The sequence below is a fragment of the Phocoena phocoena genome, chromosome 10 (assembly GCF_963924675.1).
Source record: "Phocoena phocoena chromosome 10, mPhoPho1.1, whole genome shotgun sequence".
NCBI lineage: Eukaryota > Metazoa > Chordata > Mammalia > Artiodactyla > Phocoenidae > Phocoena > Phocoena phocoena.
In genome coordinates, this window is record NC_089228.1 from 37479624 (window position 1) to 37503516 (window position 23893).

Sequence of the window (23893 nt, forward strand, 5' to 3'; positions counted from 1 at the left end):
CCAAAATAACTTAATAAAAGGGTACAATTCCAACTCATTTTACAAAGCCAGCATTACCTTGATATCAAAACCGGACAAGGACACCACAAGAAAAGAAAATTACAGGTCAATATTCTGATGAACATAGATGCAAAAAAATTCTCAACAAAATATAAACAAATAAATTTCAATGTGACATTCAAAGAATCATACACTGTTATTAAGTTGGATTTATCAGTCAAATGCAATGATAGTTCCACATATGCAAATCAATAAGTAGGATACACCAGTTTAACAAAATGAAGGATAAAATCATATGATCATCTCAATAAATGAGGAAAAACCATCTGACAAACTCAACATTTCCCTGATTATTAGTGATGTTGTGCCTGCTGGCCATCTGCATTTCCTCTTTGGAAAAACGTCTATTCAGTTCTTCTGCCAATTTTTTAATTGGACTTCTTTTTTAATGTTGAGTTGTATGAGCTATTTATATATGTTAAATATTAACCCCTTATCAGTCATATCACTTGCAAATATCTTCTGCCATTCAGTAAGATATCTTCATTTTGTTGATGGTTTCCTTTGCTGTGCAAAAGCTTTGAAGTTTAATTAGTTCCCATTTGTCTATTTTTGTTTTTGTTTCCTTTGTTTTAGGAGACAGATCCAAAAAAATATTGCTGCAATGTATGTCAAAGAGTGTTCTGCCTATGTTTTCCTCTAGGAGTTTTAATAGTATCCAGTCTAACATTTAATCCATTTTGAGTTTATTTTTGTATATGATGTTAGAGAACGTTATTTCATTTTTTACATGGAGCTGTCCAGTTTTCTCTGCACCAATTACTGAAGAGACTGTTTTCTCTCCATTGTATACTCTTGCCTTCTTTATCATAGATTAACTGACCGTGTAAGTGTGTGGGTTTACTTCTGGGCTCTCTACTCTGTTCCACTGATCTATGTGTCTGTTTTTGTGCCAGCACCATATTATTTTGATTACTGCAGCTTTGTAGTATAGACTTAAGTCAGGGACCATGATCCCTCCAGCTCTATTCTTCTTTTTTGACATTGTTTTGGCTATTCAGGGTCTTTTGTGTTTCCATATAAAGTTTAAATTTATCGGTTCTAGGTCTGTAAAAAATGCCATTGGTATTTTGATAGGGATTGCACTCAATCTCTAGACTGCCTTGGGTAGTATAGTCATTTTAACAATATTAATACTCCCAATCCAAGAACATGGTATATATCTTTCCATCTGTTTCTGTCGTCTTCAATTTCTTTCATCAGTGTCTTACAGCTTTCCGAGCACGGGTCTTTTACCTCCTTGGGTAGGTTTATTCCTAGGTGTTTTATTCTTTTTGAAGCAATGATGAATGGGATTGTCTCCTTAATTTCTCTTTCTGATAGATAGTTCGTTGTTAGAGTATAGAAATGCAACACATTTCTGTATATTAATTTTGTATCCTGCAACTTTACGAAGTTCATTGACGAGCTCTAGTAGTTTTCTGGTGGCATCTTTAGGATTTTCTATGCATAGTATCATGTCATTGGCAAATAGTGACAGTTTTACTTCTGCCTTTCCAATCTGGACTCCTTTTATTTCTTTTTCTTCTCTGACTGCTGTGGCTAGGAATCCAAAACTACATTGAATAAAAGTGGTGAGAGTGGACATCTTTGTCTTCTTCCTGATCTTAGAGAAAATGCTTTCAGCTTTTCACCATTAAGTACGAAGTTAGCTGTGGGTCTGTCATATATGGCCTTTATTATGTTGAGGTATATTCCCTCTATGCCCACTTTATGGAGAGTTTCTATCATAAACGATATTGAACTTTATCAAAAGCTTTTTCTGCCTCTACTGAGATGATCATATGGTTTTTATTCTTCAATTTGTTAATGTGGTGCATCACACTGATTGACTTGCAGATACTGAAAAATTCCTGCATCCCTGGGATAAATCACACTTGATCATAGTGTATATCCTCTTAATGCATTGTTGGAGTCAGTTTGCTAATATTTTGTTGAGGATTTTTGCATCAATGTTCATCAATGACACTGGCCTGTAATTTTCCTCTTTTATGATATCTTTGTCTGGTTTTGATATCAGGGTGATGCTGACCTCATAGAATGAGTTTGGAAGTGCTCATTCCTCTGCAATTTTCTGAAGTATCAGAAGGATGGGTGTTAACTCTTCTCTAAATGTTTGGTAGAATTCACCTGCGAAGCTATCTGGTCCTGGACTTTTGTTCATTGGGAGTTTTTAAATAACTGATTCAATTTCATCACTTGTAACTGGTCTGTTCATCAGAAAATATGAAATAGAAATTTTTCTTCCTGGTTCAGTCTTAGGAGATTGTATCTTTCTAAGAATTTATCCACTTCTAGGTTGTCCATTTTATTGGCATATAGTAGTTGATAGCAGTCTCTTATGATCCTTTGTATTTCTGTGGTGTCAGCTGTAACTTCTCCTTTTTCATTTCTGATTTCATCGATTTGGGCCCTCTCCCTTTTTTTCCTGAGAGTCTGGCTAAAGGTTCACTTATTTTGTTTATCTTTTCAAAGAACCAGCTTTTAGTTCACTGATGTTTTCTACTGTTTTTTTTAGTCTCTATTTCATTTATTTCTGCTCTGATCTTTATGATTTCTGTCCTTCTATTAACTCTGGGTTTTGTTTGTTCTTCTTTCTCTGGTTGCTTTAGGTGCAAGGTTAGGTTGTTTATTTGAGATTTTTCTTATTTCCTAAGGTAAGCTTGTATCACTATAAACTTCCTTCTTAGAACTGCTTTTGCTGCAGCCCATGGGTTCTGGATCATCCTGTTTCATTTTCATTTGTCTCTATGTATTTTTTTTATTTCCTCTTTGATTTCTTCAGTGATCCACTGGTTGTTTAGTAGCATATTGTTTAACCTCCCTGCATTTGTGTTTTTCTGCAGTTTTTTCTTGTAGTTGATTTCTAGTCTCATAGCATTGTGGTCGGAAAAGATGCTCGATGTGATTTCAATTTTCTTAAATTTACTGAGGCTTGTTTTGTGGCCTAGCATGTGACCTATCCTGGAGAATGTTCCATGTGCACTTGAAAAGAATGCATACTCTGCTGCTTTCAGTCCAATCCTAATTCTTGACAAACAATTTCTGTACCCTTGTGGGTCTTGCCTTTATAAGCTTCCCCCATTTTGTAGTCCAGTGGAATACAATTCAAGTGCTGTCTTGGATTTATGCTTCCTGGGCTGCAGTCCTAACAAACCCCAAATAAACTTTTTTTTTTTTTTGGCCTCAACCAGGTCTCCATTCTTGGAATTCTTGGTTAATGATATCCTAGTTTTGATATGGTACTATAGTTTTCTAAGATGTTATCAATAAAGGAAACCAGGCAAAGGGTACACTGGATCTGCTTATATTATTTATTATAAGTGCACATAAATCTTTAATCATCTCAAAAATATAAAGTATAATGATGGAAGAAATTTTTGCATATTGGGGTATGGGGAAGCCATTCTGGCTTATACATGATTTGGCCTGAAATTTATGTCAACTAGAACAGCCTGGCTTACAGTCTGTCAAACATGCATTGCACATGGGCTTTCACCATTAAAGAAAAGAATGCATTATCTAGAAGTAAAAAGAATGTCCACTTTGAAGACAGGGATAAATGCCTCCCTTCTTATGACACCAATGCTAGTACTGCTTCGAAGATAAGGTTTTCCTCCCAGATGCCAAGGTCATACTGACTCACTGTGTACGAGCTAATCTGTCTCTTTTGAAACCTTGAAGGAATGGAGTCCTGTCATGTTTGATGCAGTTCTTTGTTCTTACAAGATATAAAACTGTGCTGAAAACCGTGCTTCTCTGGAGTGCTTTGGTGGAGGCTGCACTCCAGGCTGGTCCTCAGCTTGGCTCGAATAAAAACTCTCTTCTATTCTTTATGATAGAATGCTTACTTAATATTTCTCAACAATAACAACAACAGGATCTGTCTCCATCAAAAACAACTAGAAGTCTGAAATATATGCCAAATGTTTTTAGACACTGGACAACCAGCAGCACAGGAATGTGATCTTGGGAGAAGAGAAACAAATTAAATGAGTCATACAATTTTCCAACACTTTTTGCCTGGAGGCCTTTATTGACCAGAGAGTGACAGCACAGAGTAAGCCACTGTCACTAAGATTAAAAGCCAAACACCAGTAGGAGAAGGCTGAGAGAGCTGAATTTTGTGGGGCAGAAAACAGAAGGGAATCATGAAGAGAAAGAAGTACAGAATTCTTCAGAGAGATTCCATTGAGTATTTAGCTGAAAACTAAGCTGCAGTTAGAGAGAGTGAGACTCTATGTGGCCAAGGAAAGAGTAACTAATAATTGACAGCTATAAGCTGAACAATTCCTAGAGCATACCTAAGACTGGTACACATTAAAGTTCTAATCGACCACAATGGAAAGAGCTCAGTGAACACATGGTTCTTCAAATAAAGATCCAGTAACACTGCATGTTAAAAGTAAGGTCAAACAGGGGCTTCCCTGGTGATGCAGTGGTTAAGAATCCGCCTGCCAATGCAGGGGACACGGGTTCAAGCCCTGACCCGGGAAGATCCCATATGCTGCGGCGCAACTAAGCCCGTGTGCCACAGCTACTAAGCCTGAGCTCTAGAGCCCACGAGCCACAACTACTGAGCCCACGTGCCATAACTACTGAAGCCTGCAGGCCTAGAGCCCATGTTCCGCAACAAGAGAAGCCACGACAATGAGAAGCCCGTGCACTGCAATGAAGAGTAGCCGCCCACTCACCGCAACTAGAGAAAGCCCGCACACAGTAACAAAGACCCAACACAGACAAAATTAATTGATTAATTAATTAATTTTAAAAAGTATATATGCTGATTATCCTTTAAAAAAAAAAAAGTAAGGTCAAACAACCCTAGAGTAAAGGCTACTATAGGCACACTCTAACAAACCTTAAGGATCAAGCTGAATTACAAGTAAATTAAGTGCCTGCAAAAATGAATTCAACTTTTTTTAAAAGATGACAAAATTCAGATCAAGAAATTCAACAATATAACTTCAAAATTCTAGAAAACAAAACAATTTCCAGATATGTAAAAATTTAAACCATAACCAGGAGAAAAAGCAGTTAATAGCAAGAGACCAAAAATGATATATATTGGGAACTAGCAGAAGTTTACAGTGCTATTAAAATTTCTCCAAGATTTAAAAGAAAACATAAGGGAAGTGCTATCAGTATACAAAATGGAACAAAATGGAAATAACAGAGCTGAAAAACAGAACATCTAAATGAAAACGTTCATTTGAGGTGTTTAATCGCAAATTAGATACATGAAAGAAAGAGTAGCACACTTTAACACCTAGTATTAAAACTATCCAAACAGACCTGGGGGAAAAGACCGAAAAATAAATTAAATTAGAAGTAGAAATCTTTGAAATATTATAAAACAGTGTAACATATGTGGAACTGAAGAACCAAAGAGAAGTAGCAATATTTCAGGAAATCATTTAAAAATTTTTCTAAATTAGATGAAAACCACAAACCCACAGATATAGGAAACTCCATGATATAAATTTGGATGAACACACACATACACACACAAAACACCAAAACATATCATAAGCAAATTGCCCAAAACAATGATAAAGATAAATAATAAAAGCATCCAGAAATCAAAACAAATATTTAAAAACACTATAGTACAAGAAACAAAGATAAGAATTAATAAAGACTTTTCATTAGAAATACTATAAAGCCAGAAGACAATGAACTGACATATTTAAAGGGAATTGTATAAACCCACGCACATATTGTCACCTTATCTTTGATAAAGGAGGCAAGAATATACAGTGGAGAAAAGACAGCCTCTTCAATGGTGGTGGGAAAACTGGACAGCTACATGTAAAAGAATGAAATTAGAACACTCCCTAAAACCATACACAAAAATAAACTCAAAATGGATTAAAGACCTAAATGTAAGGCCAGACACCATCAAACTCTTAGAGGAAAACATAGGCAGAACACCCTATGACATAAATCACAGCAAGATCCTTTTTGACCCACCTCCTAGAGAAATGGAAATAAAACCAAAAATAAACAAATGGGACCTAATGAAACTTCAAAGCTTTTGCACAGCAAAGGAAACCATAAATAAGACCAAAAGACAACCCTCAGAATGGGAGAAAATATTTGCAAATGAAGCAACTGACAAAGGATTAATCTCCAAAGCATACAAGCAACTCTGCAGCTAAAAATCAAAAAAACAAACAACCCAATCCAAAAATGGGCAGAAGACGTAAATGGACATTTCTCCAAAGAAGATATACAGATTGCCAACAAACACATGAAAGAATGCTCAACATCACTAATATTAGAGGAATGCAACTCAAAACTACAATGAGGTATCATCTCACACCAGTCAGAATGGCCATCATCAAAAATCTACAAACAATAAATGCTGGAGAGGGTGTGGAGAAAAGGGAACCCTCTTGCACTGTTGGTGGGAATGTAAATTGATACAGCCACTATGGAGAACAGTATGGAGGTTCCTTAAAAAACTAAAAATAGAACTACCATATGACCCAGCAATCCCACTACTGGGCATATACCCTGAGAAAATCATAACTCAAAAAGAGTCATGTACAAAATGTTCATTGCAGCCCTATTTACAATAGTCAGGACATGGAAGCAACCTAAGTGTCCACTGACAGATGAATGGATAAAGAAGATGCAGCACATATATACGATGGAATATTACTCAGCCATAAAAAGGAAGGAAACTGAGTTATGTGTAGTGAGGTGGATGGACCTAGAGTGTGTCATACAGAGTGAAGTGAGTCAGAAAGAGAAAAACAAATACCCTATGCTAACACATATATATGGAATCTAAGAAAAAAAAAAGAAAATGGTCAGAAGAACCTAGGGGCAAGACGGGAGTAAAGATGCAGACCTACTAGAGAATGGACTTTAGGATATGGGGAGGGGGAAGGGTAAGCTGGGACAAAGTGAGAGAGTGGCATGTACATATATACACTACCAAACGTAATGTAGATAGCTGGTGGGAAGCAGCCGCAGAGCACAGGGAGATCAGCTTGGTGCTCTGTGACCACCTGGAGGGGTGGGATATGGAGGGTGGGAGGGAGGGAGATGCAGGGGCAAGATATATGGGGACATATGTATATGTATAACTGATTCACTTTGTTACAAAGCAGAAACTGACACACCACTGTAAAGTAATTATACTCTAATAAAGATTTTAAAAATAAAATGGAAATAAATAAATAAAGGGAATTGTATACCCAATGAAAATATTTTTGAAAAATAAAGGTGAGTAAATCCAAAGCAAATAAAATGCATAGAATAAAGAGGAGAAATCTGTGAAACAGACCAAAAAAACCCCTTTTAAGTCAAAAGTTAAGTTGAGAGGATCAAAACAACAAAAATCTAAATAGATTTGACCAAGAAAAATAGAGGACACAGCTCCCTAAAGCCTAGAATGAAAGAGGGATCATCACTAAATGTCTTACAGACATTAAAAAATAAATAGCATGAATATCTAGGACAATTCAAAAATATACTGAAATAGAAAAATCTCTTGCAAAATACAACTAATCAAAACTGAGAGAATGTGTTAGACAAAGATACTGAAGATAGACTATAAGCCCCAACCAAAAACAAAAAAAAATTTAATGACAAATTAGACTTCCTCAAAATTAAAATCTATTCTTCAGGACACAACAGTAAGAAAATGAAAAGGCAAACCACACAGTGAAAGAATATATTTACAAGAACTTGTATTCAGAATAGAGTATTCATATAACTCAATAAGAAAACAACCCAATAAAATATGGATGAAAGATATGGACACTTCATAGAAAAAAAAAAAAGAGGTTAAAGGACAATAAACATTTGAAAAGGTGTTCAACCTCTTTAGTCGTTAGGGAAATAAAAATTAAAAGCAAAGCAAGAGACCACTAGCTCATCCATTAGAATGTCTAAAATTAAAAAGACTGAAAATAAAAAGTGTTGCTGAAAAAGTGGACCAATTGAAAGTCCGATACTTAAATTTATACTTAATTTTGGTTGGGTTCCCACCATTAACTGATAAGAAGTACTCACTGTGCCTCAACTATCTCTACAAACAACATGGTTTATGCTGCTGAACGCCTGCTTTCCTTCCAGGAATGTGGAATTTTGTTACATGCTACACAGAGGTTGCATACAGGACCAGTGCCTGATAAAAACTCTGGCTATGAGTCTCAAGCAAGCTTGCCTGGTTGGCAACATTTCATATGTGTTGTCACAATACTCCTGGGGGAATTAAGCTTCTCCTGTATGACTCCACTGAGAAAGGACTCTTAGAAGCTTGTGCCTGGTTTCCCCAGACTTTACCCCATGCACCTTTGCTATTTTGATTTGTATCCTTCCACAGTAATTATTCACAGCTGTGAGTACAATTACATAATGAGTCCTTTGGGTCCCCAGGGCAAATCTTCAAGTCTTTGGGTCTTGAGGGCCTCCAAACACAACAACAAATAAGCATGACACAAAATATCACCTAGCCTTCACTTCCTTCAACTCCCACCATCTTCTCCCCCACTGACAACAACACAAACACACTAATAATAAGATCCATTAATGGAGAACACTTAAAATGTAGCTATTAGGTAAATTCCAGATCACAAACCCACATTTCAGTACAGAATAACCATGATAAAATGTCAATTTTTTTAAAGTTTTCAGTTAGGAGAGCTCCTACTGATGATAATTAGCACTTTCCTTCATTAAAAAAAAAATCATTAGATTAGGTCTCATTATGACTTGGTGAATGACCAAGTCTGTATTAAAATGAACCATCACAGCTACAAAGTAAGTTGAGAGACTGAAATGATAATGTACCACAAACTACACATATTTAAAGTGTAGAATTTGATGCTTTGGCATATACATACACCAGTGAAACCATGGCACAATTAAAATAATGACATTTGAATCACCCCCCAAAGTTTCCTCATATCTTTTTGTAATCTATCCCTCTCTTCAGGGATAGATTGGCAGGCAACCATGTAACTGGTTTAAGGCATTATAAATTACTAGCATTTTCCAGAATTTTACCTAAATCAAATTTGAAATGTTCATCAGTCCTCCACTCACAAAATCACCACTACAGCCTTATTTATATTCCCAAGAATCTACATCTACTTCCTTCCTTTCACCCATAACCTACGGTGGTAATTACTCTACCTTCTCTCTATCACTCAACCCACTAGACTCTGGCTTTCTGCCACTATCATCCTATGACTACATGGGATTCTCTAAAACATCACCAATGGCCTTCTGTCAAACACAATGGCCCCTACTCAGTACCCATTCTATTCTACTAGACTACTCTGCAGTACTTGAAATCATTAATTACTCTGTATTTAAAAACTTTCTTTTCCTTAGCCAGCTATGACCTCCATTTCTCAAACTCCATGTGCTAGTACCTCTTTTTCTGTCCTCCAAGACGCTGGCAGTCTTTAAAGTCTCATTTCCAGTCCTATGCTATCATAGCAGTTGTTGTTATAGCAACAGAAACAAATATTTACTGTACTGTTACCATATACTAGGCGCTGTGTTAAGAGCTTCATATAAGCTCATTGATTTCTAACAATTCTACAAGATAAGTAATGTTACACTCATTTCAAATTACATACAAAATTAAGAGAGAATAGTATATTGAACCTCCACAAACCTACCACCCAGCTTCAACAATGATCAATGTTTTGCCAATCTTGATTAATTAATACCCACGTACATATTCTTACCCATTGCCATACTTTAGAGCAAATTTCAGAAATTACCCATAAGTACTTAAATATGTATCTTTAACAGGTGCTTACTATTTCTCCAATAAACTCTATTTCATGGTTATACTGTATGGCAAGAGTGAATCTGTGCCTCTGTTACATGACAGATTCCCTGTTGCCAAAGAGACATAATCCAAATTCCTTAGGATTCCTTACAGTCTTTCGTATGTAAGACTCTGTAAATATGGATCCGATGTACCTTTCCTGCCTTACCATCCTTCACTTTCATCCAGGCACTATGCCCTAGCCAGTTTGGACTATTGACCATTCCCTGAACATGCCTTGCAATTTCATACCTCTATACCTCTGTTTTTGCTGTGTAAAACATTCAATAATGTCCTGTTCCTATATGGCAGAATTCTAGGTATCCAGTTGACAATTCCTGTATAAGAACTGATCCTGAAACCACAAAACGAAAGTAAATATAAATTCTCTTGAATTTCATTCCTTTTCTCTTGGGCATATGCTTTATAAAATGCACAAAATTATCATCAAATATATGTTCTCCTTTTCCTTAATTTTATCTTATTCTCCTACTTTTTTTTTTTTTTTTTTTGCGGTACGCGGGCCTCTCATTGTTGTGGCCTCTCCCGTTGCAGAGCACAGGCTCCGGACGCGCAGGCCCAGCGGCCATGGCTCACGGGCCCAGCCGCTCCGCGGCATGTGGGATCTTCCTGGACCGGGGCACGAACCCGTGTCCCCTGCATCGGCAGGCGGACTCTCAACCACTGCGCCACCAGGGAAGCCCTCTCCTACTTTTTAATTCACAAAATTTAGTATTACATATTACCTGCATATTATACTTCTCTTAAACTGTACAATTTTAATATATGGTCACAAAAATATATAACTGAAAAGGCATTTTATAGTAAAACTTTTTATACAAAGAAATGCTTTACCATTTACTAATTATTTCTGAATGCTATCTAGTTCAGACACTATTTTATTTGGGCTATTTCAAGTTTTATTATTAGTATAAATTGTACATAACTAAAGACATAGTTTAATTAGTAAACGTTTTCATTTTTCTTTAGCCACTAATAGCTATGAAAAACCTATTGAAATTTCTAATTATTATGATCATAATATTAAGATAAATAAAAGATATATAGGGATGCATTTTTTAATCATTCTATGTGTGTAAAATCACTAAATGATTATCTTTTACAAACATGAAAGAATTTTCAACATAGTTCCATAAAATACCACTGCCACAGGGTGAAATATAGTTAATACTGTATTTCCATCTGTTAATTTTTTTAAGTTTAAGAATATAAATACTAGCTATCAAGAGGTATATACATACATGTCGCTAATAAATGCTACAGTGATCTAAGATTCTAGGATGGAGTTGGTATTACCAAAATACACAACCTCAAAAGTACTACATTAGCCCAAACTAAAAAAGTTAAAGGAGTCTGATCAGACAAAATGAGCTCTAACACGAATTCTTTTTTTCTTTTTCTTTTTTGGCTGCGCCACTCAGCTTGTGGGATCTTAGTTACCCAACCAGGGTTTAAACCCAGGCCACCGCAGTGACAGCACCAAGTTGTAACCACTGGACCACCAGGGAATTCCCTCTAACACTTTAGATTAGTGTCATCTGGTTCCCTCATTTTGATTAGTTTATCAAATCATTGCTAAGATTAATCACAAAATGGCCTCTCCCACAGGCTCTAAACACCTTTGTTGCAGGAAAAAGAATTTGGAAAATAGGTATGAGATTCTGAGCACTTCTCCTTAACTCTAAAATAGAACTCTGATTAATCTGCTGGAGAAGCCACATGGAAAGATAGAGACCTTGAGGTTACAACATGTAGCTATTTTGGTGATCCAGCTGAGGACAGCCTTCTAGCCATCCCTGCCAACATACCACACGTGTGAGTAAACCCTTTTGGACATTCCAGCCAGCTGAGCCCCCAGATAACTGTAGCCACAAGTGGCGTCACCTATACAGAATGATGATTAGTTTTAGTCCACTATATTTTGGGGTGCTTTGCAGCACAGCAATAGATAATATTGTAAGGGTATCATCATTCATGTCCCACTTAACAAGGTTTTCAAGCCACACACTGTGCATCAACTGATATTTTAAAGACAAAAATAAAATAATTTCAAAGACCACTGTCTCCACACTGATCCCCAAACCCTAGTATTTGAAGCAAGGTGGTGGGGTGGCTAAGATCACAAATATTAATAAAAATAAATAAATAGCACGTAATATCACAAATTACAGCTTTCCAATCATTTATAAGATTTCTCATTTATTCAAGTTCTAAATTTCTGACAATTTCAAATCAAGGTTACAAATAGAAGTTATTTCCACATGAGCCTTCCTGAGATGGAAATAACACCTGAAAGTATGTCTTAAAACTAGAGACACAAGGTAAAAAATTACATATGAGCAGTGGTTCTTAACTGGGTCAATGTTACTACCACCACCCCACCTACCTCCCACCCCCCAGGGCCAGGGCCTTTGGCAATGTCTGGAGACATTTTTCACTGCCACAACTTGAGAGGAGATGTTAGTGAGTGGAGGTCATATATGCTGCTAAATTTCTTATAATGTACAAGATAACAAAGAATTATCTGGCCCAAAATGTCAACATTGCCAAGGATAAGAAGCCCTAGCTATGAGGAATGAAAGTATGAAGATATTGTCTTCTTATGATCACTACCTTAAAAACTAATGAAACAAGTGATTCTACTGGCAAAATTGATGATTGCAACTCTGAAAATTTTTATTTTTTAATAAAAGTAATGTGGTAATTTTGGTATTTTCTACATAAGAAAAAGCATAATACACTAAATATTAAGCCTACAAAAAATATATAAGAAAAACTGATAATATAAAGTAAAGCAGAAAGAAGTTTTTGCAAATGGATTACTGGAAAAAAATGTTGCTACATGTATTATAACTACCAATTAAAATATATTTTGTTTGATCAAATTACTATTAATTGGTAATAGAATAAACACATAAATCTAGTCCATAAAATAAGCATTTGGCACTTAAAAGTCTTATTTAAATTCATATTTTAACAAGAACGTTATGATCAACAGAGATGTAGCTAACTGAACATTATTTTTAAAGTTTTTTCCGTTTTAGAAATAAATTCATCTAACTAATCACATGACTATACAGGACTAGGCCTATGAAAAAGTCAATGTACTTTTGTCAACTGTTTTAAGGAAAAAATATTAAATGTCCTAAATAGGCTTTTTCAAAATAAGTTTTGCATCTATTACCATACACACACTTTTCTGTCCTTTTTAAAAGGTCATTTTAATACTGCTGAGACAGAGTAGAGTCTGATACAGTTCTATAAAGGAAAGAATGAGTGTGGTTAGTGTAAAAGATTCAAAGACCGACAAGTAAGAATTGTTTTTATATCAAACAAATATACTTAGGCTGCTTTCTACATTAGAAAAGGTAACAATAAACTTTTCATTACCTTTACATTTGGCTTCTTTGTTGAAACTCCTCTATACCAACCTAAAACAAAGCATACAAAAGATATTAAAATCATATTGTTGTCACTTTCTGTAAGAGACGTTATTTTTAGGATAATTAATTAATGCAAAACTTTCTAGTAAGTTTTAGGCACTTTATGCCTTTATTAAGCGTAGTTTACTCCAAAAGAAATAATCTTACAATAAATACAACATTCCCAATTTTCATCAAAAAGTACAAAATCCCTTTCAACTGAATAAGACAAAAAAAAAAAATTAGAAAAGATTTCAGAGGACATATATGCAACTCCTTGAAAATTCCCAGAGGAAACCATTAGGGGTTAGGAAAATGCCAAAATCATATAGCTTTTTTGGTGGCAGATAGGGAGTACAGCCCAGACTTTCTATTTCCTGGTCTCACTGACTCTCCCGTGCACTAAACTACACCACCCTCATTTCTTGGCTTTCCAGTTGCTGAAGTTGACATCAGTGCTTCATTTATTCCCTCTCACCATTCATAAATAGCAATAACAATGAAAGTTAAAATTACACAATAAAAACAATTTTCAGAGAAAGGAAATTTTTTTACCAACTTTTCTTAAATCCAATCTATTATTTTCAGAGGGTTGCTATAGTTTCTCTACTTGGATTTAAGGGGAAACAACTCCAATGAGTAGAAGAGGAAGCTAAGAGTTATATTTAAAGGAGGAATATGAAGAAAAAAGAAAGAGGAGATTGTTGATAGCTAATATTAACTGAGAGCTTACTATCCTTAATTCCATGTTCTGAAATTGAGTTGTTCCATGTATTAACCTTTAAGTTCCACAACAAAGCCATGAGGAAAACAATCAACTTTTTCTCCCCTGAAATCATAACAAACAATAAAATTATACCCTTATTTCTGTTTAGTACAACACATGAGATCATAAATTTGAATAACTCAATTTACACTTGAGAGTCTCAATATCTTCATTTTTGGTAAGTGATAACCTTACCAATGTGACACTTTACCATATCTTAAACAGGATAAAGAATGACATCAGCAGGTATGGCAGAGTAAGGACTGCCAAAAAAAACCCTATCCTCAGTAAAATCAATAATAACACTGGCAAACACTGTCAATATCAACTTTTTTAGAACTCTAGAAGCAAACTAAAGACTTGAAATATTCCAAAGAGTATTTATTCAAGAAATCTGAATCTCAGTCAGAACCCTCTTAACTTGCCCTATCCCATCTCCCTCTCCACAGCCCTGTGTTAAACTTGAAAACCAGTCCCACATTCACAGGGAAAACCAGAAAACTAACAGCCCCTGAAGAGGACGGAAAAGAAGAAATGCAGGAAGACCTAAATAAATGAAGAGGTTTACCATGTTCACGAATTATAAAACTTAGCACTGTTAAGATATCAATTATCCCTAAAATGATCTATAGATTCAATTCAATCCCAATCAAAATCCCAGAGAAATTTTTGGTAGGGTATTAACAAGTTCTAAAATTTAAAAGGAAAGACAAATGACTACTATAACAGTCAAAACAATTTTGAAGAAAGAAAAAATTTGAATGACCCACACTACCTGATTTTAAGACTTAATATAAACCTACCATAATTGAGAGTGTAATACTGGCTAAAGAACAGACACAGAGATCAATGAAGTAGATTGTAAAATCCAGAAATTAACCCACACATAAACGAACAATTGATTTTTGACAAAGGTACAAAAGCACTTCAATGGAGAATTGATAGTCTTTCAACAAACGGTACTGAAACAATCAGACATACATATACAAAAAGAAAAAAAGAACCTCAACCTATACCTTGCACTATAAACAAAATTACCTCAAAATATATCTAAAAGTGTAAAACTTATACAAGGACAAGAGACCATTTTTGTGATCTTGTGGCTAGACAAAGATTTCTAAACACACTCCATATAAGAATAAATTTTTAAGGTTATACTCCATTTATAATTATAAAATATTGCCTATGCTCCCAGTGTTGTACAATATATCCTTGTACCTTATTTTATACCTAATACTTTGTACCTCTTAATCTCCTACCCCTATATTGCCCTTCCCCGCTCCCCTCTCCCTACTGGTAACTACAAGTTTGTTCTCAATTAACAAATGGGCAGAGACCTGAACAGATACCTCTCCAAAGAAGATATACAGTTGGCAAATAAGCATATGAAAAGATGCTCAACATCATATGTGATTCAGGAACTACAAATTAAAACAATGAGATACCACTGCACACCTACTAGAATAGCACTATCCAAAACACTGACAACACCAAATGCTGATGAGGATGTGGAGCAACAGGAACTTTCATTGCTGATGGGAATCCAAAATGGTACAGCCACTTTGGAAGACAGTTTGGCAATTTCTTACAAAACTAAATGTACTTTTACCACAAGATCCATCAGACTCACTCTTTGGTACTTACTCAAATGAGTTGAACACTTATGTCCACACAAAAACCTGCACATGGATGTTTATAGTAGCTTTATTCATAAGTGCTTAAACTTAGAAGAAACGAAGATGACCTTCAATAGGTAAATAGGTAAGTAAAACTGTGGTACATCCAGACACTGGAATATTATCCAGTGATGTTTTAAAAATGAGCTATCAAGCCACAAAAGGACATGGAAGATATTTAAATGCATATTACTAAATGAACAAAGCCAATATGAAAATGCCACACAGTGTATGATTCCAACTATATGACAATCTGGAAAAGGCAAAACCATGGAGACAGTAAGAAGATCAATGGTTGCCAAGGGTTAGCAGGGAGGGAGGGATAAATAGGTGAAGAGAATTTTTACGGCAGTAAAACTACCCTGTATAATACTATAGTGGCAGTTACATGTCATGATATATTTATCTAAACCAATAGTGTGTACAACGCCAAGAGTGAACTCTGATGTAAACTATGGACTTTGGGCGATAATGATTTGTCAATGTAGGTTCATCAGTTGTAACAAGTGTACCCATTCTAGTGAGTGATATTGATATTGGGGGAGGCTGCACATGTGTGAAGGCAGGGGGTATACAGGAACTCTCTGTACTTTCCACTCAATTTTGTCTAAAACTGCTCTAAAAAATAAAGTCTTGTTTTTTTAACACATTTACTATATGTAATCCCACACCTAGGTATTTTCCCAATACAAAAAAAGCCTACACTAAAATCTATACTCATTATTTATAACAACTTTATTCATAACAATCAAAAACAGAACAATTCAAATGTCCATCAACTGCTGCACAGATAAATAAAATGTGATTTCAACCTGTATGATGAAATACTGCTAAGGAAGAACACACTACAGATACATATGACATGAACGGCTTTCCAATGCATTATGCTAAGTGAAAAAAGCCAGACACTATATAATGTGTGATTCCATTTATATGATACTCTGAAAAAGACAAAACTAGAAGGACAGATCAGTGGTTGCCAGGGTTGAGAGAAGGAAGTTTGACTACAAGGAGCATGATGTTATATTTGGGGGTGGTGAAAATGTTCTATATCTAGATTGTGGCATGGTTACAAGATTATGCATTTGCCAAAATTCACAAAATTCTTATGACTATACTCCAAAAAGGATGACTCTTCCTGTATATAGGTTATACCTCAATAACCTGACTAAAATAAATACACACACAATAGTATACTTCACATCTACCACAATGGTTAGAATTTTTATTTGAAATTTTAACAGTATCAGGTGTTGGCAAGAGAATGTAGAGCGATCACATACTGCTAGTGAAAGCGATAATAAATGGTCCCCACTTTCAAAAACAATGCAATATTGTCTGCATATTGTATGACACTGAAATTCTACTCCCATATATTATCCCCTATACAACAGCATTGAACTGGGGATATTACTCACTCTAGAGGAATTTTTAGAAATCTGTGGGGTGGTCTGAGTTACCAGAGAAGATATTAAAAATATTTATATTTTGAAAAGACAAAGATTCTTAGAAGAAAATATAGGAGTAAATCTTCATAACCCTGGGTTAAGAAACAATTTCACACAGAAGCAACAACAAAGTTCCAATTTTTTATGTTTTTATAAAACAACAGTGAGAGAATAACTGGGATAAAATCAGATGCAGATTAAGCACCATCTCAAGATTTCAGGTAAGCACTTGATCACATAACATAACATATGTTTACAGAAATCGGCCATTTCTCATCAAGTAAACTCTCACAGTATTGTTTATCAAAAAGCTCTGTCCTGGGCTTCCCTGGTGATCCAGTGGTTGAGAATCTGCCTGCCAATGCAGAGGACACGGGTTCAAGCCCTGGTCCGAGAAGATCCCACAGGCCGCGGAGCAACTAAGCCCATGCGCCACAATTACTGAGCCTGTGCTCTAGAGCCCGTAAGCCACAACTACTTGAGCCCGCATGCTGCAACTACTGAAGCCGGCGCACCTAGAGCCCATGCTCCACAGCAAGAGAAGCAACCGTGATAAGAAGCCTGTGCACTGCAACAAAGAGTAGCCCCCACTCGCCACAACTAGAGAAAGGCTGCACGTGGCAACGAACACCCAACACAGCCAAAAATAAATAAATTTATTTTTAAAAAGCTGTGTCTTTATGAATGAAATATACATATTAGATTGCAATATAAACTCTTGCTTCTTGTTGGGAGGCAGAGGAACAAAAGAAAGGGAAACTTAGACCAGTTCTGATGAATAGCAAGTAGCTTCAAAAACACATTACCAGGGACTTCCCCCGTGGCCCAGTGGTTAAGAATCCGCATGACAATGCAGGGGACACGGGTTCGAGCCCTGGTCTGGGAAGATCCCACATGCTGCGGAGCAACTAAGCCCATGAGCCACAATTACTGAGCCTGCACTCTAGAGCCTGCAAGCCACAACTACTGAGCCTGCACTCTAGAGCCTGCAAGCCACAACTACTGAAGCCCGCGCGCCTAGAGTCTGTGCTCTGCAACAAGAGAAGCCACCGCAATGAGAAGCCCACACACCGCAATGAAGAGTAGCCCCTGCTCGCCACAACTAGAGAAAGCCTGTGAGCAGCAACAAACACCTAATGCACCTAATAAATAAATTTATTTATTTAAAAAAAAACACATTATCATCTTCATTCAATGCCACCATTGTGAGGGTCATGAGAACTATGCTCAACGAGTTTCAGCCATCACTTTTTCTTAAAACCAAACATCTGCTACAAATTTTGCCAAATGGTATCATTCCATGAGAGATTCAGAACTGAAGAGGATGAAGAAAGAATAAGAAAGGAGAGAGAGAAGGAAGAAGAAAAAGCTCATTCTTTTAATGTCTTTTATATACAGAACAAAAAAGTTCATAACTTCTCAGATAAAAGATTCAAAGAACTCAGATATCTGCAACATCATTAAGAATCAACAGTAAAAAGATATTTTTTGGGTTTTTTTTTTACATCTTTATTGGAGTATAATTGCTTCACAATGGTGTGTCAGTTTCTGCCCTACAACAAAGTGAATCAGTTATACATATACATATGTTCCCATATCTCTTCCCTCTTGCGTCTCCCTCCCTCCCACCCTCCCTATCCCACCCCTCCAGGTGGTCACAAAGCACGGAGCTGATCTCCCTGTGCTATGCGGCTGCTCCCCGCTAGCTACTTATTCTACATTTGGTAGTGCATACATGTCCATGTCACTCTCTCACCCCGTCACAGCTTACCCTTCCCCTTCCCCATATCCTCAAGTCCATTCTCTAGTAGGTCTGTGTCTTTATTCCTGTCTTACCCCTAGGTTCTTCATGACATTTTTTTTCCTTAAATTCCATATATATGTGTTAGTATATGGTAATGAGCTAGTACAATGACACATCTTCTAAATTTCTGTTTTCCTATTACAGTAACCCTGGACAATGTACCTTTGCAACGCGGAGCAACTAACCCTGTGTGCCACAACTAGTGAGACTGTGCTCTACAGCCCACGAGCCACAACTACTGAGCCCACATGCCACAACTACTAAAGCCCACGCGCCTAGAGCCTGTGCTCCACAACAAGAGAAGCCACCGCAATGAGAAGCCCATGCACTGCAACGAAGAGTAGTCCCCGCTCGCCGCAACTAGAGAAAGCCCACGGAAGCAACAAAGACCCAATGCAGCCAAAATAAAATCAATCCAAAGTCCTTACTACAACCTCTGCTTATTGCATCTCCCACCACGCTCTCTGCTCCTCCCTAACCAACCCCGCAACTACAGCCATACCAGTTTCCCTGCAATTCCTTCAACTCACTAAGCAAGCTCCCATACCTCAGGACTTTTATACTCCATGCCACATATTCCTGGACTGCTCTTCTCCTAGAGAACCACAGAATTGGTTCCTTTGCTTCCTCACTTCCGTCTATTCTCTGCCCAAATGCTATCTTCTCAGGAAAGGCCTTCCATGATTATCCTATATAAATACAGAGAAAACATAACCCCCCACCCCACCCCAATGCACACTATCACTCTATCTCCTTCTACCTGTTTTGTCCTTCCTTATTCTTCTCAATGAGAAGTTTGTTTTATCCTTTTCAGCTGAGTCCCAGCTGAAAGAGTGCTTTATCAGCATTAGGCACTCAAATATTTGGTAACTGAAAGAAATTAATAAATCTGTAATGTATGGGCTAATAATACCTAACTGGCAAGTGGTGTTGATAAAGTTGATATATGTAAAGTGCCTTGAACAATGTCTCATACTCAATTACTGGGGGCGGGGGGCGGGGGATGACAGAGAAACAAGACACACTAAAACTCTATGTCTGCTAAATAATACTGTAAAGTGTATTTCTAAACCTCCCCAAAGAAGACTGGGCCTATAGGGGGAAAAAAAAAAAACCCTGCAGTCAGAAGTTTCTTAATATAAATGGTGTTCATTCTAAGAAACATTAAGGGCCCAAAAATATATTCCTAAATGGCCCTCTTAAATCATTTCTGGAAAAAGTAGGGATATAAATAAAAAAGATATACTCTTACCTATCTAACAGAAATTCAAATTAGTGCATGAATTAATACCCGTGTTCTCCTTTCTCACCAGCAAAATGTTGATACAGACACTCGTACAGAGAAGATTTACTACTGCAACAGAAAGTACAATCACTGAACCTAAAACTGGAGAGAATGAGTATGCAGGGCCTCCAAACACATGAAAAGTAACTCTTCCAACATTAAACAAAAATGACTTTTTAAAATTTATTTATTTTATTTATTTATTTTTGGCTGTGTTGGATCTTCGTTGCTGTGCGTGGGCTTTCTCTAGTTGCAGTGAACGGGGGCTACTCTTTGTTGCGGTGCGCAGGCTTCTCACTGCAGTAGCTTCTCCTGTTGCAGAGCACAGGCTCTAGGCGTGTGAGCTCAGTAGTTGTGGCTCACGGACCCTAGAGCGCAGGCTCAGTAGTTGTGGCGCACAGGCTTATTAGTTGCTCCACGGCATGTGAGATCTTCCCGGACCAGTGCTCGAACCTGTGTCCCCTGCATTGGCAGGTGGATTCTCCAGCACTGCGCCACCAGGGAAGCCCAAAATGACTTTATCACCATATAATCTGTCCATAATTAATTATCACTAATAGAACCTGAATGACAAATATGACTTTAGCCACAACTCCTTTATTCTTCAAAAGCCACTGAATCTTTCATGCTTACAACCATAGCTCTGTCTCAATGGACTTTTACTTATAACTCACCTTCATACAAAATGCTATTTAGAGCTATCCATCCACTGGAGGACTTTATATTTCTGACCTAAAGTAAGATTTCTACTAAAATCAACAAAATGTAGAAAGTAAATTAGGAATAGGATAGCTAAAATAAACCAAAATGTCTCTTTAGTGTCCCAAAACATAGACTGGCCTAAGAGAATAAGCTTATTTTCTTAGTCTACATAGTTTTTTACTGGGTGTACAGTTTTTCATGAAAAGCCAAACTAGGTTTCCTGTTAGCTAGGTTTACAAAAATTCTTTATAACATCAAATTTATCAACACAAGAAATAAGTAACAGTCACTACTGAGAAAAGTTCTATGCTGAAAAGAGCCAGGAAAAGAACCAGTACCAAGTAAAAAAATTAAATGTGGGTTGTACTCTCACATAAAAAAATACATCAATGCAAATATAATCTCACTTGAAAAAATTGTAGAAAGTCCACAAGATAGAAAATGACAAAATAGAAAACTAAAGTGGAAAAACAACAGTAAAACCAAAAGCTCTAAGATATTAACTGGACTCTGAAATATGAGACTTGATTTTGGGGACTTCATGAAAGCATGTAGTGTAGTGATACTGTGGCACAGATGTCTAACAAAAATGTTTCCTTATGGAGTCTGTATTCCTCCAATCTTGGCTTCATTTGATATAGAAACAGTCCCATGTTGTGTTAACTTCTTTCACCCAGACATTACAATACTTGTGAAGACCACTGAAAAAGTGACACATTTTCATTTCATCAACTTAAATGTTATTGGTTAAATTTACTAAAAATGGTAATTTTACCTAAAATAAATTTTTAAATTACATACTAGTAAAGTTAGAAAACTCAATAATGTATATACAAAAAGTCTACTTTAAAAATGTCAGAAATTTAGACTCTAAAAATGCCATTTTATAAAATGTGATTAAAAATTAAGGTAGTAAATGAAAATTTCTAATTGAGATGCAATATTAAGTCCTGTTTTATACTAAAATCACTAGGGATTTTACTTTAGTTCTTTTTTTAACATCTTTATTGGAGTATAATTGCTTTACAATGGTGTGTCAGTTTCTGCTTTATAACAAAGTGAATCAGTTATACATATACATATATCCCCATATCTCCTCCCTCTTGCATCTCCCTCCCTCCCACCCCCCCATCCCACCCCTCTAGGCGGTCACAAAGCACTGAGCTGATCTCCCTGTGCTATGCAGCTGCTTCCCACTAGCTATCTATTTTACATCTGGTAGTGTATATATGTCCATGCCACTCTCTCACTTTGTCCCAGCTTACCCTTCCCCCTCCCCATGTCCTCAAGTCCATTCTCTAGTAGGTCTGCGTCTTTATTCCCGTCTTGCCCCTAGGTTCTTCATGACCTTTTTCTGTTTGTTTTTTAGATTCCATATATATGTGTTAGCATACGGTATTTGTTTTTCTCTTTCTGACTTACTTCACTCTGTATGACAGACTCTAGGTCCACCCACCTCAATACAAATAACTCAATTTCATTTCTTTTTATGGCTGAGTAATATTCCATTGTATATATGTGCCCCATCTTCTTTATCCATTCATCTGTTGATGGACACTTAGGTCACTTCCATGTCCTGGCTATTGTAAATAGAGCTGCAATGAACATTGTGGTACATGACTCTTTTTGAATTATGGTTTTCTCGGGGTATATTCCCAGTAGTGGGATTGCTGGGTCGTATGGTAGGTCTATTTTTAGTTTTTTAAGGAACCTCCATACTGTTCTCCATAGTGGCTGCATCAATTTACATTCCCACCAACAGTGCAAGAGGGTTCACTTTAGGAGTTATTCAAAGTGTATTCTATTTAAGTAATTATTCCACAAAGGAGATTGAAAAATACAGAAAATAGATTTTTACATAAAATATAAACATATCAGACTGAAGAGCAAGAAGCAAATTATAGATTTTAGAAAGACAGCTAGGGATTCACTAGACTCTCAAATATAATAAAACTCAGAGAAAACATTATATACTATTTAAAGGTAATTAATGTACAAAAAATAGAACTGAGAATACTGGATTGTCAAAGAAGTAGGAAAGTAGCACACTAGTGTGTATGTGTGCTTACTGTCACTGAGTAAGTGCTCAGTGACGATTTAACGTGTGAATGAAATGAGACAGATGTAAGGGTTTACATTTGTCAACTTAACTCTGGATTGATTACACCTTCCACAATTGGTGTATAAACACACTTGGTGTATAAATTTAAAAGTCAGTTTAAGCCTGATTTTTAAAAAAAAAAACAAAAACTTTTAAAAAAAATGTAATCCCATTAGGTTAGAAAAGCAATCAGTAAGAAAGGAATTACATATTAAGAAGAAAGTCAGTTTGGGAAAATATTCTGGATCCTGTGTGTAAATACATAGATGAAAGCCTTCATCTGAAGGCTACAATTATTTAAACATATAGACAAAAAAAATAGTGGTCAGCTGTCCCTGTGCCATGCTCTGTGCCAGGCGTTTTCATATCTACAATCCCAAAACACTGCTGAATACCACTTTGTTAAATATGCATCATCATTTAGATTGTGAAATGTCCTTGCCAATGTAAGTAAGGCTATACTATCAAAAAGAGCCAACAGTACCAGTACAATTGCTACTGACAGAGAGGCTACAGAACAGTGTTAGCAGTGTTAACCCAAAAGAATGAAGCCTCTATATAATTCAGGCCTTGTGACAGTCAATAATCAGCAATCCTTTACAAAGATTCCGGGTGCAAACCAATCAAGCCAGATCAAAAGTACCAAATGAAGTCCAACAAAAAGTATCCTTCAGTAAGAAGTTTCAAACTTTTTATTTCGAAGGTATAACATATTCTTCACTGTCTGACAAAAGGAAAAAAATGCAAATGTATCTATCCCCACTCCCATCCCAGGGCTAACAGCTGCTCAGGAAGTAGAGACAGGT

The 23893-nt window shown here is 36.4% G+C and overlaps 1 protein-coding gene across 1 annotated transcript in view; it reads right to left on the reverse strand.

The window, feature by feature from the left end:
• DOCK3 (dedicator of cytokinesis 3) overlaps positions 1–23893 on the reverse strand; it is a 377800-nt gene that overhangs the window by 326716 nt on the left and 27191 nt on the right. Inside the window, exon 3 of the mRNA XM_065885910.1 lies at positions 13274–13314. Coding sequence (XP_065741982.1) covers positions 13274–13314 — 41 coding nt within the window. The remainder of the gene's footprint in view (positions 1–13273; positions 13315–23893) is intronic.